General features: G+C 35.2%; 1 protein-coding gene across 3 annotated transcripts in view; it reads right to left on the reverse strand.

Annotated features, from left to right (window-relative positions):
• Window positions 1–14,950, reverse strand: part of MBIP (MAP3K12 binding inhibitory protein 1) — a 35,881-nt gene extending 20,931 nt beyond the window's left edge. For 2 of the 3 annotated variants that reach the window (XM_007180725.2, XM_007180724.2), the window contains exons 1-7: window positions 14,770–14,950; window positions 11,003–11,122; window positions 9,028–9,252; window positions 8,841–8,937; window positions 6,270–6,335; window positions 5,878–6,030; window positions 2,167–2,264 (exon numbers count right to left, since the gene is read on the reverse strand). In XM_007180725.2, the coding sequence (XP_007180787.2) occupies window positions 2,167–2,264; window positions 5,878–6,030; window positions 6,270–6,335; window positions 8,841–8,937; window positions 9,028–9,252; window positions 11,003–11,122; window positions 14,770–14,898 (888 nt within the window). In that variant the 5' untranslated portion in view covers window positions 14,899–14,950. The remainder of the gene's footprint in view (window positions 1–2,166; window positions 2,265–5,877; window positions 6,031–6,269; window positions 6,336–8,840; window positions 8,938–9,027; window positions 9,253–11,002; window positions 11,123–14,769) is intronic. The other variant, XM_057544311.1, reaches the window with a different exon arrangement.
• Between the last annotated feature and the right edge of the window lie 1,719 nt (window positions 14,951–16,669).

The following is a 16,669-nucleotide window of genomic DNA, read 5'->3' on the forward strand; positions in this document are numbered from 1 at the left end:
CTCCCTTTTCATATATTTCCCAGAACAGTAATAGATAAATCTTCTAGATATCACTTGCACAAGTCACTTCCCTGCTCAAATGATTTCAATAGCATTTAAACTTTAAACTTCTGGGGACAGCATTTAAGGTCCTCTACAATCTATTTTTACCTCCTTAATCAAACATTCTAAACATTCTATCCTGTGTAAAATGGATCCCCCAAAATAAGATTATGATTTAAAGGGCTTGTTCTTTTGTTAACTAAATTTAGTAATAGGTGTATGTTAAGCTTTTAAAATCAGAATCAGAGAGAAAAGATAAATGATGGGGCAAGATCTCACCTGAGGCATCTAATACTACGATACTCTCCTGTAAGATCAGTTCTATTGTTAATAAGAATTATATTAACAAGGTATGAAATTGAACTAGAAAAAATAACCTGCCTAGGGATTTCTTAATGAAGGCAGCTTGAATGGGAAAAACTTATGGTATATTGTTGTAGGAAAAGGCATACAATCTCTATGAAGTTTTCTAGGAAGATACAAAGAATAATCCTAAAAGTGGAAGGACCTTTGTAATTATGTAAAACAACCAACAAATCTTCTAAAATTAAAGAAGATATATTGTAATTGTATGACTTATCCATGTTTATACAGCTACTTCATAGATGGTTTCTGAAATTAAATAAATGCTAATATTTACTGAGGTTTTACCATGTGCTAGACAGCAGGCTAGGTGCTTGACTGGTATTATCTCATTTAATCCTTGCTTCAGCCCTCAGTACTTTAATAGACATCATTTTATATTTGAGGGAAGTAAATCACTAAAAGTCTCTAAATTATTGAGCTTTAAGATTCACTGCTCACTTTGGTTATTCAACTTGCCTTCTTCATCTGGAAATATTCCTTCTTTTGTACCTTACTCTAATACCAATTTGAAACTGGAAAGATTGCTGTTATTCCTAAAATAACTCTAAGGTCATTTTCACCAGTGACTTATAATGATCCATGCTAACTGAGCTATCTTACATAGTATTTCAGAAACAGGAGTTTCAGTAAATTTTATTAAAAATTTAGTAAATTTAAAAATTTTGTTCACTTTTACTTTAGTTCTTTCTAATATGGCATTGTTTTAAAACAAACAAACACTAAGCCCCAGAAAAGGCAGGTGTTATGTATAATCACCCCAGAAGACTGAGGAAATTAACACAAGGAGCTCAGGATGGCTTGTCTGAAACATGCTGATGTAACAAAGAAGATGCTTATCAGCACAAATTGTTTTTTACTGTCCTTGGTAAAAGGGATAAGAATGAATGAATAAATAAATGCTAGAATTGAGAAATTAAACAAATATAGACTAGTCTTTCAGAAAGTCTAGTGGTTAGGGTAAAGAAAAAGGTAGGGTGGTAGATTGAGGTGTGTGTTTGTTTCGTATGGGGGGAAATGTAAATGTGTATGAGCTGAGGGAAGGAGGCTGTGGAGAGTGAGAGATTAAAGAGACAGAAAGGACAACAGAGAACAAGGTCCCAGAGGGAGTCTTTGTTTTACAAGATAGCAAGTTCAGAATGACAGGACTCACCACTATTCAGGCTGATGTATTATGCCATAAAAATGGCTTAAGTTTGAGAATTTGGGTAATGTACCATAAAAGTAACCCTTTAGGGCTTCCCTGGTGGCGCAGTGGTTGAGAATCTGCCTGCTGGTGCGGGAGACACGGGTTCGAGCCCTGGTCTGGGAGGATCCCACATGCCGCGGAGCGGCTGGGCCCGTGAGCCACGGCTGCTGAGCCTGCGCTTCTGGAGCCTGTGCCCCGCGATGGGAGGGGCCGCGATAGTGAAAGGCCCGCGCACCGCGATGAAGAGCGGTCCCCGCACCGCGATGAAGAGTGGCCCCCACTTGCCGCAACTGGAGAAAGCCCTCGCACGAACCAAAGACCCAGCACAGCCAAAAATAAATAAATAAATAAAAATTAAAAAAAAAAAAAAGTAACCCTTTAAAAAAAATTGAGTCCATAATACAATATTCAAAATCACAATCTTTAAAGAACTAGGTAACTCTTTACTCAGAACTATGTTCATTCATCACTGAACTATTAAAACAGTGTTTTGCACACAGCAGATCGATGAGTGAATTATGTGATAATGAATCCTAAAATAACATTTATTTCTTACAGACACTTATACTTACTACAGATTGAAAATATTCAGGAGAGATGCCTTCCAATTCAAGGATTCTGTCCTCAAGTTTTTTAATTCTCTGATAAATGTCTCTTGGCACCGGACCACCTAAATACATTAAAAAAATTCTGAGGTACTATGGATAATTCTTTCTTCTTACAATTTTTATTCGTAAAATACCATGCAAAGACACTTATGCAAAAGAATGGGAATTATTTAAACTTCAGAAAATAAGTTAACAAGAGTAAGACAGGATGAAATCTTTAGCAAACATTTTCATAATATACTCTATGGGATATATTATTATACTACACTTCTCCCCAAGCCCCACTTATGCTTCCTATGTTGATAGGCATTTTGTTTTATGTTAAATTCATTTTACAAGACATTGAATAGTTCCTGTATAGAACAACTTGTATCTCTGATAGACTTTGACAGTTATTTAGGAGGAGGAAAATGCATAGTGACAACTGACAATTCAATTCAGTGGTTGTAACATGTCATATCATTTTCTTCAATTTATACTTCTCCTTACATGCCATATTTTCTCCTTTAACCCAGAAGAACATTTAAAAGGAGCTTTACCATAATTTTTTTTAACATCTTTATTGGAGTATAATTGCTTTACAATGTTGTGTTGGTTTCTGCTGTATAACAAAATGAATCAGCTATACGTATACATATATCCCCATATCCCCTCCCTCTTGCGTCTCCCTCCCACCCTCCTTATCCCACTCCTCCAGGTGGACACAAAGCACCGAGCTGATCTCCCTGTGCTCTGTGGCTGCTTCCCACTAGCTATCTATTTCACATTTGGTAGTGTATATAAGTCCATGCCACTCTCTCACTTCGTCCCAGCTTACCCTTCCCCCTCCCCATGTCCTCAAGTCCATTCTCTATGTCTGTGTCTTTATTCCTGTCCTGCCCCTAGGTTCATCAGAACCTTTTTTTTTTTTTTTTAGATTCCGTATGTATGTGTTAGCATACGGTATTTGTTTTTCTCTTTCTGACTTACTTCACTCTGTATGACAGACTCTAGGTCCATCCACCTCACTACAAATAACTCAATTTCATTTCTTTTTATGGCTAATATTCCATTGTATATATGTGCCACATCTTCTTTATCCATTCATCTGTCGATGGACACTTAGGTTGCTTCCATGTCCTGGCTATTGTAAATAGTGCTGCCATGAACATTGTGGTACATGTCTCTTTTTGAATTATGGTATTCTCAGGGTATATGCCCAGTAGTGGGATTGCTGGGTCATATGGTAGAAAGGATGCTCAACATCACTAATCGTTAGAGAAATGCAAATCAAAACTGCAATGAGGTATCACCTCACACCAGTCAGAATGGCCATCATCAAAAAATCTACAAACAATAAATGCTGGAGAGGGTGTGGAGAAAAGGGAACCCTCTTGCACTGTTGGTGGGAATGTAGATTTATACAGCCACTATGGAAAAGAGTATGGGGGTTCCTTTAAAATACCATAATTCTTAACTAACAAACTGTCTAGGCAGGGGTATGGTAAAATTAAGGTTACTCAAATTTCAAGATTATATCCCAAATCCTTCCATTTCTTAGCACCTCCAATGCAAACATTCTGGTCTAGACCACCATCATCTCTCCCTGGATTATCACAACTTCCAAACTGGTCTTCTTGTTTCTGCCTTGCACACATAAAGTCTGTTCGCAACACAGCTGCCAGCAATACTTTTAAAATGTAATTCAGATAGTTACATTAATTCTATCAGATAGTTCAGATAGTTACAGTTAGTTCTCTGCTCAAAACCTTCCAACACCTTCGCATTTCACTCAGATTAAAACTCAAAGCCTTTACAATAGTCTACAAGATCCTATACAATTTGGATATTCTCCCCACATTCATACCATTTCAGCCATTTTTCTGTTATTCAACTAGGCCAAGTACTCTTACAACTTTAGCACTTGTGATTCTCTCTACCTCTGTATTCACAAGGCTTGCACTTGCCAACTTCAGGTCTTGGCTCAAAAGTTACCATATCAGTAAGGCCTTCTCTGACCACACTTTAAAAAATACCAGTACTACCACCTCCCCCTACCTAGCACTCCCTCCCTATCTTTTTTCCCTTATTTTTCTCCAAACCATTACTACCCCCTGACATTCTGTATATTTTGCTTATTTACTGCCTGTTTCTCCACTCTAATGTAAGTTCTTAGAGGGCAGAATTTTATGTTTTGTTCATTGGGTATGGCTGTGCAGGTTGTACACTGCACAAACCTAGGAAGCATCAGTTCATAGACTGAACAGGTGCTCAATATTTACTGAATGAACAAATACATGATTAAAGAATCATTATGCAATTAAAGAATATGGGTAAATTTTCATATCAAAAGTATCAACTTGTTAAATATAAAAACTCTAGAAATATGGGGGTTTTTTTTAAGAATTTTTAAATTTTAGGATTTTGGTTGTTCTTGCTTTCAAATAAAGTAAAATGAATAACTTACTCATCTGACTTTGCTCTTGCTGCTCCCTTTACCTACAACATCCTCTGCCTCACCTCCCTACCTTTCAAGAACCATTTCAAGCTTCGCTGGGTCAACAAAGCACTGCCTGAATCTCTTCACATGGAGGCTCCTTGTGCCCCACCATACCCTTCCCTCACAGCCCCTTTAACATCCCCCTTTGCTATTAATCTTTCTCCCAAACAGATTATAAAGTCCTTGACGCCAGGAACTGTGACTACATCTCAGTATCCCTCCTGTCTAAAACAGTGCTTGGTGTATAGTAGGCATTCAACAGATACTTTTCAAAATTAACTACTTGATACCATTAGATTTAATCAACCAGTCAATCCTGTTATACCATTTGTATGGTAAATGCATCTAGTTCTGAGAAAGGGAATTAATTTTAATGCTAATCTCTTACTATCCTCAAAGATTTACTCATTCTCTTATCATCTTCTCCCTCCATCCACAAATACACCAGATAGACTGGACTCAGAAATTCCCTGAACCATATTTTATGCCTCTGTGCTTTTTGCAGATATTTAGAAGATAGAATCAACAGTATCTGGTGACTAAATCGGGAGGGAGACTGAGGCTTTGCAGCCAGTTAAGATCTAAGTTTGATTTCTAGTTGCCACTTACTACCTTGGGCATGCCGCTTGAGCTCTCAAAACTTCAGTTTGTTTATCTGACAATGATTACAGCACCAACATCTCACAAGGGTACTGTTAAATAGTGAGTTGACAGATGTATAATATTTTCAGAGTGACTGGCACTTAGTATTTAGTCAGTCACTTAATAAATGTTAGTCCCCAATGGCATTCATTTATTTATATGCTTATCCTCACTGGAAGATCTTAAAGAGCTAGGGTTACACTTATTAATACTTTTTACCAGCACAGTGGGGGATACGAATGAGAGATGGTCATGGTTAAGTTATGAAATTGATGGCAGGAAAAAAACTACACTAGTTTTCAGCTATGACTTTAATAAACTGAGAGCGTCAGGATATTGTTGAGAAGTGTATAAGAGGAGGAAGAAGAGCGTAAACACATGAACTGTAAATTCCTTGAGAGCGGGGACTATGCTTTCTTCATTTTCGTACCAATCAGAACAATGTTTTTTGTACATGACAGCTGCTCAATGAAAACTTGGTGACTAAGTGAATCGGAATTTCTTTAACCACTTGCAAAGATACATTACAGGACACTGCCCAGCACTCTGCTTACCTGTCTGCAATCGCAAGTGAGCCTCAATGTTTTGTAGTCGTTCTTCTACAGCCTGATTACCACAATCGCGGAGCATGCTGTTAGGTTTATGACCTGACCCTTGAATTCCTTCAGGTCTAGTCTGTGGTCCATATGTATTCACAACTCTAGAAACTAAATTAAGAAACTTTTGAGCCTATTAAATTTACATTTCAAAAATCAGAAAGTCTCTCTCCTTAACAGTACTTTATGTTCTTTTCATAACCACAAACCCAAGTACAAAGAAAGGCAAGAGTTTTTGATTTGTTTTAAAATAAATAAAATTTAGATAGGAAAGTGATTTCTATTCCATTTTGCTTATAATCTAGAATAGCTTCTGCCAGTGATGAAGATATTATATAATGGATACTTACCTTTTACATGACTTTTAAACCCAGGGTAAGGAGTAAAAACAGCATCGGTTCTCGCACAACTATTTTCTAAGGAGAATTTAGATGAATATAAGTTTAAATATATTCTTAACTTCAAATGTATGATATTTTGATAACCCTTCAGTAATGCATATTAACATATTACTCATAATCAGAGAATATCATTTTAAATAACAGTAATTAAATTACTATCATGCACAGGATAAAATTTAGTGATCTTTACTCTCTAAAACGTATATCTAATGTTCTCTAATTTCCAAATTTATATATAGAAAAGTCCTCAACATTTGGTGGGATAATTTAATTTTTAATGAATACCAATATCCCTAAAAACCATCTGGGCCTTTGGAGAAAATAATTTATATATTATAGAGAGTTAAAATTTCTAAGCTAAAGAGACATTATTCACTTTATTTCAACATAGAAATAAACAAAACTCAGTATTTTTACTAAAATATCTTTTTAAAAAATACAGCATTTTTTATATTACTTACTGATCAAATTAGTGAACATCTAATATAAAAGTATTATGCATTTAACACATTTTTATTTCAGAACGCCACACAAAAATGACCTTGAAACCTACAACACATACTTTTATACTTTTCCTAGATTTCCAGTGCTCATCTAAAAAAAAAATCCCTAATCACAAAAGCTATCTATCTCTTTCCAGACTGCCCCTTTCAAAAAATGCAATTTTAAGAATGATACCATGTGAAATTTTGTTCCAGATTTTTTCTAAGCTGAAAAGTATAGTTTCTTTCAAGTTATACATCAACAAATAAATCATAAACCAAGGGAGAAAGTTGGAATGATATTAACATAATATATAAACATTTCAAATATTATAAAATAATCTTTAAAATGACATTAAGTAAAACCATGCATTGCAGTAAATTTCCTAAAAAACTCCCCTTATTTTATAATAAAAATGGATGGTAAAAGAGATACTGAAGGAAAATTCTTTTTTTTTCCCTAGGGAATTTGATTTTTTAAAAAACCCATTGTTTATATTTTGGTCAACTGAGAGGTATTAAAAGGAACACACTAACACGTTACAATACATCTGAATTTTTTCAGTCTAAGTTTCCTTAAGATAGTTCTGCTGACACATCAAACTGTGTGAATAAAATTCCAAACCCACTTATCTTTTAAATATAGACACTAGACAGAGGCATTTTCTTTTTCTTTTCTTTTTGAAACACCTGAAAATACGTTTAAAGGGCCATCACCTCTCCATTCTCCTTCTACCATTTCATGGGGCTAAGGGTTAAAAAAAAGAAGCTATCATCCATTCCAGAGCTATATTCCAAATATATAGATTAACTGACCCATTAGAGAAAAATTCAGCATGGTGTGAAGACAGTGAATGTATGAGTGTTAGTCACTCTCCACAGCAATTCTTCCCAACACTGTTTGGAGCCAGCAAGGGATTGAATGGGCTAAGGAATCCTGCTGAGCATTTCAATTCTTGTCAATTTCTATCCCCTGGCGGTTTATAATAATAGAGTTAGCAGGGAGAACAGAGGAATAACATTAGTGATACATGTGCTTGCTCCTTCAACAAACGCTTTCTCATGGGTAGCTTGCAGTTGGATTGTAGTACCTGAGATTTTGCCACTGCTGCACCTGTTCTGAAAAGCTAACAGTAAAATATACCAAATCTAGAGGTACATATGTATAATGTTAATAGTAGAAAAGGCTGCATTTAGGACCCACCTTGAGCCTGTATTATTTCATTATTAAGAGAATCAGTGTACGAATGTGATACGAGTCAATTCTAGGTTCATCTGACAATTGTGTTCATAATAATTAGCCACGAGATATTATTAGAGGCAACAAGAAAAATGTTCATTCCAATTAGGAACTCTTCTCCATAATTTTTTCTAAGAACTACTTGTTCTGATTATTACTATGATGCCTGACTATGATCCACACTAGTGCTTTGCAATTTTGTATTCTGCAGCATACCTGCAGATCTGTAAATATACTATAACATCATGTGGAGAGGAAAGGAGAATCTGATGAAAAACAGCAAATGTATGCACTATGAGAGAAAGGAAAAAAGCATAAGACACCATAGTCTTGATGACAAATTGGTTTTATCGTGACATAAAACATTTCAAACAGCTAAGGAGTAGTGAGAAAACTGCTCCCTCTTGAGGAGTATTAACTTTACTAAGTTCACTTCCTGTATTAATATCATAATTTCATAAATACCTTTAGAGACTTGAAATTTATATAGCTTAGACCTTCTTACTAGTGAGACTGAGACACCCTGCCACCCACACTTTATCTTCATTTCCTGAAGGAACTTTAAAACAATCTTTACACGTGTGGTAAACACTTGCCTTTTTACGTTAGCATTTATTTGACTTTTGGATAACCAAGATGAAAACCATTTTGTATTATTAAACAGAAGGAAATACTGCTGTCTTAGTTTCCAAATAAACCTGTGAAATAATTAAACTGTGTTCTTAATGTTATTCATTTTAAAAAACAGATGAAAGATCATTAAAATCCTACAAAAATTAACTTCTTCTAGGTAGTTACCTTGATTACAATCAATCACATTGCAAAATTCCCTGACGTTGTTTTCATTGATTTCAGCTTGCTTTCTTTCAATAAATGCAGATATTCGTCTGTCAATCTACAAACAATAAGCATGTGTGTCTTAATTCAAACATAGTAAGATTTTAAAAAATACTCCACCCACCCCCCCCAAAACCCAACTTCTTACTTCTGCTTTTCCAGCCTTTATTTGAACTACTTCTGGATCAAAATGGATCTGTGTCTTTTTCACATCTCCCAAATCACAATCTTTGTGCTTTTCTTCCTCCTGTAGGTCGCCAATGGGAAATCTGGCATTTACTTCATTCTTGTTCCCTGTTTCTGTTTTTCCTCTTTCTTCAACAACAGTTGTATTCTCCTCTTTAATCAGAGGCTGAAGTTTTGCTAAAAAAGGCTGAGAACACAATTCCATCTGCTGAGGTTCAAACTGATCAAAATTAATCACATATTTACCATATTTATATAAATTTCTGCTAAGTAAAGGCAATATTCAATGTCAATTAACTAAATTTAAAAGGTTGGCACATCATACATAGATCTGAGCACATGTAAGTGTTTGTGCTGTTCTCTGCTATTGTGACCAATATCATTTGCTATAAATCTGTTTAAAAAAAAAGGAAAGAAAAGAAGAAAAAGAAAACCTGAGGAAATTTAAAATTTTCTTTGAGGGAATCATTCTGTCACTCATCTTTTATTTTGTGCCAAATCAAAGCCTCAGCCTCTGGCACCAATGCCACTTAATTAACATGTCATTCAAATGCCTCCTCAGAATACTAAGGCTTAGTATTTTTCCTCCTTAACACGAGAGCCAGTGCTCTCACTCAGCAAAGCCCTGCATTATCACTATATCACTGGAGATTCTCCACTTGAAACTGCAGTTGGCCGAAGTAAATGAGAGAGCATAGACATGAAATATATAGGTGTTACGCTGAGGGAACACTCAAGCTTCTCCTGACATGGCAAGATATCTTCTTGGGTCATGAAATTAAATTTTTAAAAAGAAAACGAACAAGAGCCTTAGCTGAAAAGAGGTAGATGCCTATCACCATACTAGAGGGGGAAAAAACCCTGTTGTATAATGTAAATTATACTACCCATTCCCCCCGCCCAGACCCATCCACAATTAGGCCTCAGTTGAGTCCTAAAGCTCATTGCTTCCGCCCTTTAAAACTAGGGTTAACTATTACTTTTAACATGAAACAGAGTTAAAATTTCCCATAAAGTCACTGAATAGAGGACTGAAAATTAAATGTCTACTCCATTAATCAAAACACACCAACACTTGTCAGTGTTCCAATTATTTTTTCATACCTACAATTTTGCTTCCATTATTTGCTATACCAGATACTCTTCTGAATCCTTGTAACATCTTAATAGAAGTAAACTGACCAATCCAAACCTTTTTGACACTTCGTATTTTATACTTTGATTAGAGATAAACTGCAAACTTGCATCAATTATAACTGCAAAGATGTTCAATTGGAAACTAGCAAGGTCATAATACTGTTCAGTTATTGAACTGAAATATTAAAAAATATAACAATACTATTATAAATAAACAATTCAGTGTTGACTTAATATAAAGGATGAATTATTTCAAACTCAAGAAAAAAATGATAAAATAGTGACTGGCTACTTACTAACATGAGACATTAATGTCACAGAAATTACTTTCTTTTTAAAAACTATGCTGAAACTGTTTAATTGCAATAGACACTCCAGGATGTGTCATGCTGGGATAATGCCACTTCTTGAACCACTGAAAGCACTCCATGAGCCTCCAAACTCACCCAAGGCATGGAATCATTATCATAGCATGACACACACCTGCCGTGTCTTATTGCTTAATTATAACCCACCATAGATGCAACTGTATTGAATTTTTCAGTGCAAGTCTAGAATTGAATAGAACTGCATTCATTCAATCTTCATACCCACATCAGCCTATTGGGCTATATTCCTGTAATTGTCCTGATCACTATGTAAATTAACAGATTTGGATCCAATCTGGCCAAAGTAACCTTTTATTAATACCACTATTAATATAGTATTAAGATAGAGCTGACAAATACTACAGCTTACAATTTAACTACAATTAATTTCTAGTCTCAATATCGAGTTAACATTTTTAACACGAAATTTACCTGTAAATATAAAACATGTTGTTCAAGTGCACTAAAGAGCAAAGCAGGCTGGAATGCCGAGAGGCTCTGGAGCTTGTTCCAATCGATTGTAATTTTCACCACATCATCTCTGATGTTAAGCTTCAAAGGGGCAAACCAGCAACATCACAAAAAATTACAAGATTAAGCTGTACACATGGGATTGTCCAAAAATAAGATTTCTATAGAATAACACACCATTTAGCTCAAAGTTCTCAAGTTTTCAATCATACATAAAAATGCTCTACACCTAGTTACCACTTTAAAAAGCCAAAAAACGTGAAATTTTCATAAAAACATAGAACGACACCTCACTCTAATTCTATTCTTGGGTCTGTGTAATGGGACCATCTTTTTTGATAATTCATTATCTGAAAAACTTTGGATAGGGGTCAAAATACTCTTGTCCTACTCAGAATCCTACTGCTTCTAGCTCAGAGCATTAAACAGAGGGGGCAGGTACCTTTATGAAAGTTCTGATATACACATTTCTTTTTGTTAAATATGCACATAAATACATAACTGAAATATATCATTCCTCTGATGTCTTCCGAATCACATTTTTATTGTTTTCAATTTTAACCAATTTTAAAAATAATTTAAAAATCAATTCATACATTTATATTCATACATATTATAAAGTCTAGTGATACATGGCAACGTGTTTATCTACTTCAAATAAAAATTAAACGATTATTTAGCTGCGGAAAGCTGAAATTGAAAAACAAATACTTTTGCACAATAGTGAAATAAATGGCCAGAGACTGGATGGAAAGGCCAGACTTACTGCTAAACAGTATTTTCTATTAAAGTATGAGGGCTCATTGTACGAAAATTTCTTATAAATTGGCTATCCGTGACCTATTACAATAAAATTATATACAGAAAACTACCAAGAACCTGAATATAAAATTAATATCAAAATGAGTGAAGATTTTAGAGGGAAAGCCTCCATCTCTAGTCTTTCGAGTGAATAAAAGTGAATCACCGTAAACTTTTCTAGGGACACGTGTTTATAAGGATATACTACATCGCAGAATCAAGTTAACTATTATTTTTCCAAAAATCATTTATTTAAAATTAGTCATGTTTTCTACAAAATAAAGACAAGTGTTACATTAGTTCAAATACAGATCTTATAAATTGTGATTGTAATAAAACAAAAAGATAAACCAATGTACATAGAACCGAAAAGATCTAAAGTTCCCAAAAAAGGCACTATATGAATGAACGCTATATGACAGAAGTTTACCACCCTTTGACCAGAAATATTTAAAGTCTATATTAGACAAGTGTAAAGAAATAAGTTTTGTGTAGGCTGCACTGGCAAAAATTAGTCTACATTATTTTAACTAAAGTTTTATATTAAGATAACCACATTAATCTTAATTTACATTATTTAATGCCTATAAAGATTTCCTTAGACAACAACTTATGCATGGAAGTAAACTATTACTATACTTTTACAGTCCTCAAGGGGTCTATCGTCTATTATAACAAATTTATGAATACAGTTTGGGGATAATGCAGACAAATCCTCAACCAAAGCAAAGCATCAAATTTTCTAGAGACAATAATAACTTACAGAAATTAAATTTAATGTTTGGATCATATTCTCATTTCAATTCAGCAGAATTATGTAAGCTTTCAAGTGCAGTTAAAGATACTTGGTCTTTTAAGAAAATCACATAATGTCACAAATTAACTTTAAAACTATCCCAATACATCCAACTATTATTCAACAAATTCCCTGTTAGTAATATGAATTCTGTGCATTTTTACCCTATAGAACTTGTAAACCATTCACTCAAAAATGTATTAGTCTGCCATTAATATGGCCTATTTAAAATATGTATTTCAATAAAAACTTTATTAATATGAAAACCCAAGCTAACAATAAGTATTTCTTCAGCTTGGTAAGATGGACCAACCAGAGGTAAGCAATAAAGTTAAAATTAGAAAATTGGAAATCTGGGATAAAAAATACTTTTGAAACATTCAACTTTATGTTTCCTATTGAGGAGAGCTAATAACACAATGATACTATACAGAATGAACCTAGGCATTTTACAACATACATTTTAAAAAATTCCTTAAACTTGTTTTGAAAGGAAATAGTGATTTCCACCAAGGACAATTTTATAAGTATAGTACTCGGGCTTTAATTCTTTAAACAATACATCTCGAAATATAAAGAGTATTACAAAGTTGGCTAGCATTTAATTGATGAGATGATCTTATTTTATGACACTTGTATAAACGGTCCTTTCACTCTGTCATGAAAACTCACCAAATATTTACTCTAAACATTTTTGACAGGTGACATAAGTAAATTTTAATCACATCTCTACTTTTACCTACAGAATATCTGAATGTTTAAAATTTTTAAATGAGTTTTAAAAATTCAGTATACAAACTATTTCAAAAGAAATGTTTAAATTATTTCTTAATGTTATTTTTAAAAAGTATCTCATCAGTGGGGGGAAAAAACTTGTGTAAACTATAGGTGAGTATAAACTTTTTTCATCTTGATATTAGGATATTAAAAAAAAACCTTAAAGTTCCAATGTCCACGCCATAGAAAGTTCTCAAACTTTTAAACCATTTACAGGTCTTGAGTCTTGAGACTGAAATAATATGTCCCCAAGTCTTAAAAAAAAAGTTTAAGTCCTTGACAAACAAGTGAGTTTAAAACTTTTAGCCGATTCTATTAATAATCGTTTCATTACACCAAACTGAATGTTTAACTTACAGTAATACTCTTTTTAAGTTAGAACAAATATTAGGATTTTTAAAAATATTTAAATAACGTTTTAAGAGACTGATTCTCCATCCACCCAAGGCTTTTAAAAATAGTTTTCACAAATCAAACGCTCTACTTTCATAAAGGAAGTTACCATTATCTTCAACATAAATGCCTAATTCCGTCTAAGATTTAAAAAATCTGCTTTTTAAAATCAGACAAACATATTTTCAAGTTGTTTCTCATTTAAAATTTGCTTGCTTTGCAGTTTACATCATGAAACGAAATAGTGACTTGAGTGTAAGGAGCACCTTTATTTAAACCCCATTTTATTATGACATTTCTACAAAAGCTATTTATCAGCCAGTTAAACTAGTTAATAGCTCAATTATTAAACAACAGTTGTGATACAAGCAGTATCGACCACGGATAACTCAGCCAACTTTACGCTATGAGTAGTTCAGATTAATTCCTTTTCTCTTCTTCCCCGTTTTAAAGGGGAAGAGATGCAAGCAACGGCCAGAAGGAAAAAAGAAATAAACAAAAGCAAGTGACTCATAAGAGGAAATCACCCAAAAAAGGCGGAGAGAGAGCTTTTCCAGAAATCGCAGGCCGTACTAACCTATCAATTTCTATAAAGAATGAACTGGAAGTAAAAGGAGCCTGAGCGCCAGGCGCCTCCCAAACCCTCAGAGAAGATTCTCCGCATCCATCCTCTCCAAGCCTGTTCATCTCCGAGCCGGGTTTTCACTTAACACTAGCCTCACTCACTCTTGGGGAGAAGAGTCGGAAGGAAATCTAGCCTGCAACCGGCCGGGAACTAACCCGCTCGGCCATTCTCACTCAGACCGCAGACGGCGGGGCCCGGGCTCCTCCCCCGGCCTCGGCTACTCGCGCCGGGTCCCACACCCGGCAGGCCTCCGCTGCCCCCTGCCTCCGCTCGAGGAAAAAAGGGGGGAGGGGCTAGACGGTTCCCAGACCCCTACTCCCACAGACCACCACTCACTTGTCCAGCCAGGGTATGCAAGGAGCGAAAGACTTCGCAGACCACCTCTTGGGAGAGGTTGGGGCTGCAGCTCCGCTCTAGGCTCCTGTCACCGATGGTCGGGCGACTAAGCTCAGCGGCAGTAGCCATGACACTTTCGTAGGCCGCCCCCGCCAGCACCGAAGAGCCCTCACAACCCACCCCTCCCTCCCCTGCTTTGGTCGCTGCGCGATGATGTAAAAGCACTGCGTCTCTTTTAGAGCGGGGCTTTGAGCACCCGCCCCCTCTATGTGACTGACAAGCACGTGCACCAATCAGGTGCAGTTACAGGGTTCCGCAGAGGACCCAGAGCGGATGACTGCGAACCTGCGTGAGACTAGCTACAGTATTTCAGATAATGATTGGAGTCTTTATCTAATGAGGGTTAGCTTCTTGAACCCTCATTAGTTAGTTAACATCACTAATTTAACATAAATTAGTTATCATCACCAATTTTTCATGCGAGGAAGAGGATATAAAACAAGAAAAAACTTTTATGCCTCATTTACCATCAAGGGAATGATATTAATTACTTTAAATCTGCAAAATAATTCTGTCAAGTTTTAAAACTGATAAATCAGTTGTTACTCCCTGGGTACTACGGTAGAGACGCTCATCCTAAAGCTGTTTTAAAGAAGGGAAACACTGTCAATATGATTCTAACAGGAATTTAACCAAGTAAGCAATCGCATGCAACACAATCTTTGAAATTAAAGATCAATCCGAATTGAAATTTGACAAAGTATTACTTATCAGATAACTTTAGTTAAAGATATTTGAAAGACTTTGTAGTATTACAGAGTCTAACATTAAAAATTTTGTTGTGCAATTGAAAAGAAATTTTAGAAAGTTTTTAGTGTTAAACTTTATTCCAAAACACTTGAAAAAAATAAACATCAGTTTAGAGATGAGGGATTTAAAATTCTTAATTCCAGTAGTCTAATGCGCTTACAGTAGAAGAGCAGAGGTGGAAACTTGCACAATGTGTATTCAGTTTTAGAGGACGCTGAATGAAAGGGGGAGGAATAAGGCATCAAGGAACTGGGATTAAGGGCAGTAGGGATAAAAGAACGCCTTTGACCTGCCTCTAGGGAGCCTGTTAATTAGGCTTTCATTTCCAAAGATCACCAGGCGACAGGATCTTGAGTAATCTTGTCTGCTCCCTTGTTCACAGCAAGATATACAGTTTATAATCCAGCCTATGTCTAGAGATGTCCATAAAAAGATTTCACAATATCTAATCCCAAATTGAGCAACCTTCTCCTTCAAGCCACTCATCCCCATGTTTAACCTAAATTCATGATTTTTGCAATGTTAGCAATTTTCTTTGCCTCTGGTTCTCTTGTTAGAGAATAATTCTAATGGGGTACCTAAAAGTTTTTGTTTTGTAACATATTAGCAACTAGTTTCAGATTATTTGTTTTCATCTAGGTGTGAGGTTTGGTTTTTTTTTTCAAATATTCAGGACAGTGGTATAAGACACATCTGGGAACTTGCTTTGTATATTATAAGAATACCATCTTTAATAAGGTACTGCTCATTCTTTTCTTTGCCATCACTGATTTTGAAATTTCAAGTTTTACTTGTTCCCTTGAACATCTAATATAGAATTAATTGATGGCCATTTGATCTCTATATAAATTCTCTATGAGATTCTCTGTTTCAATATGCAGACTTCCACTTATATCATAGTATTGCTTACTTAGCTAATACTTGCAATTTAACTCTTTTGTGCATTATTTCTTCTTTCCAGGGACTTTTCTTACTCCTTCCTGATGCCTATTACCTTCATTTTGGAACTTTTTCTTATTTTCTTCTATTTACTTGAAATAGAAGAGTTTGTAGGCTGAAAAGATGTGGATTTCCTTGGGCTAACTTTAAA

This window comes from Balaenoptera acutorostrata, chromosome 3 (genome assembly GCF_949987535.1).
Source record: "Balaenoptera acutorostrata chromosome 3, mBalAcu1.1, whole genome shotgun sequence".
Classification (NCBI taxonomy): domain Eukaryota; kingdom Metazoa; phylum Chordata; class Mammalia; order Artiodactyla; family Balaenopteridae; genus Balaenoptera; species Balaenoptera acutorostrata.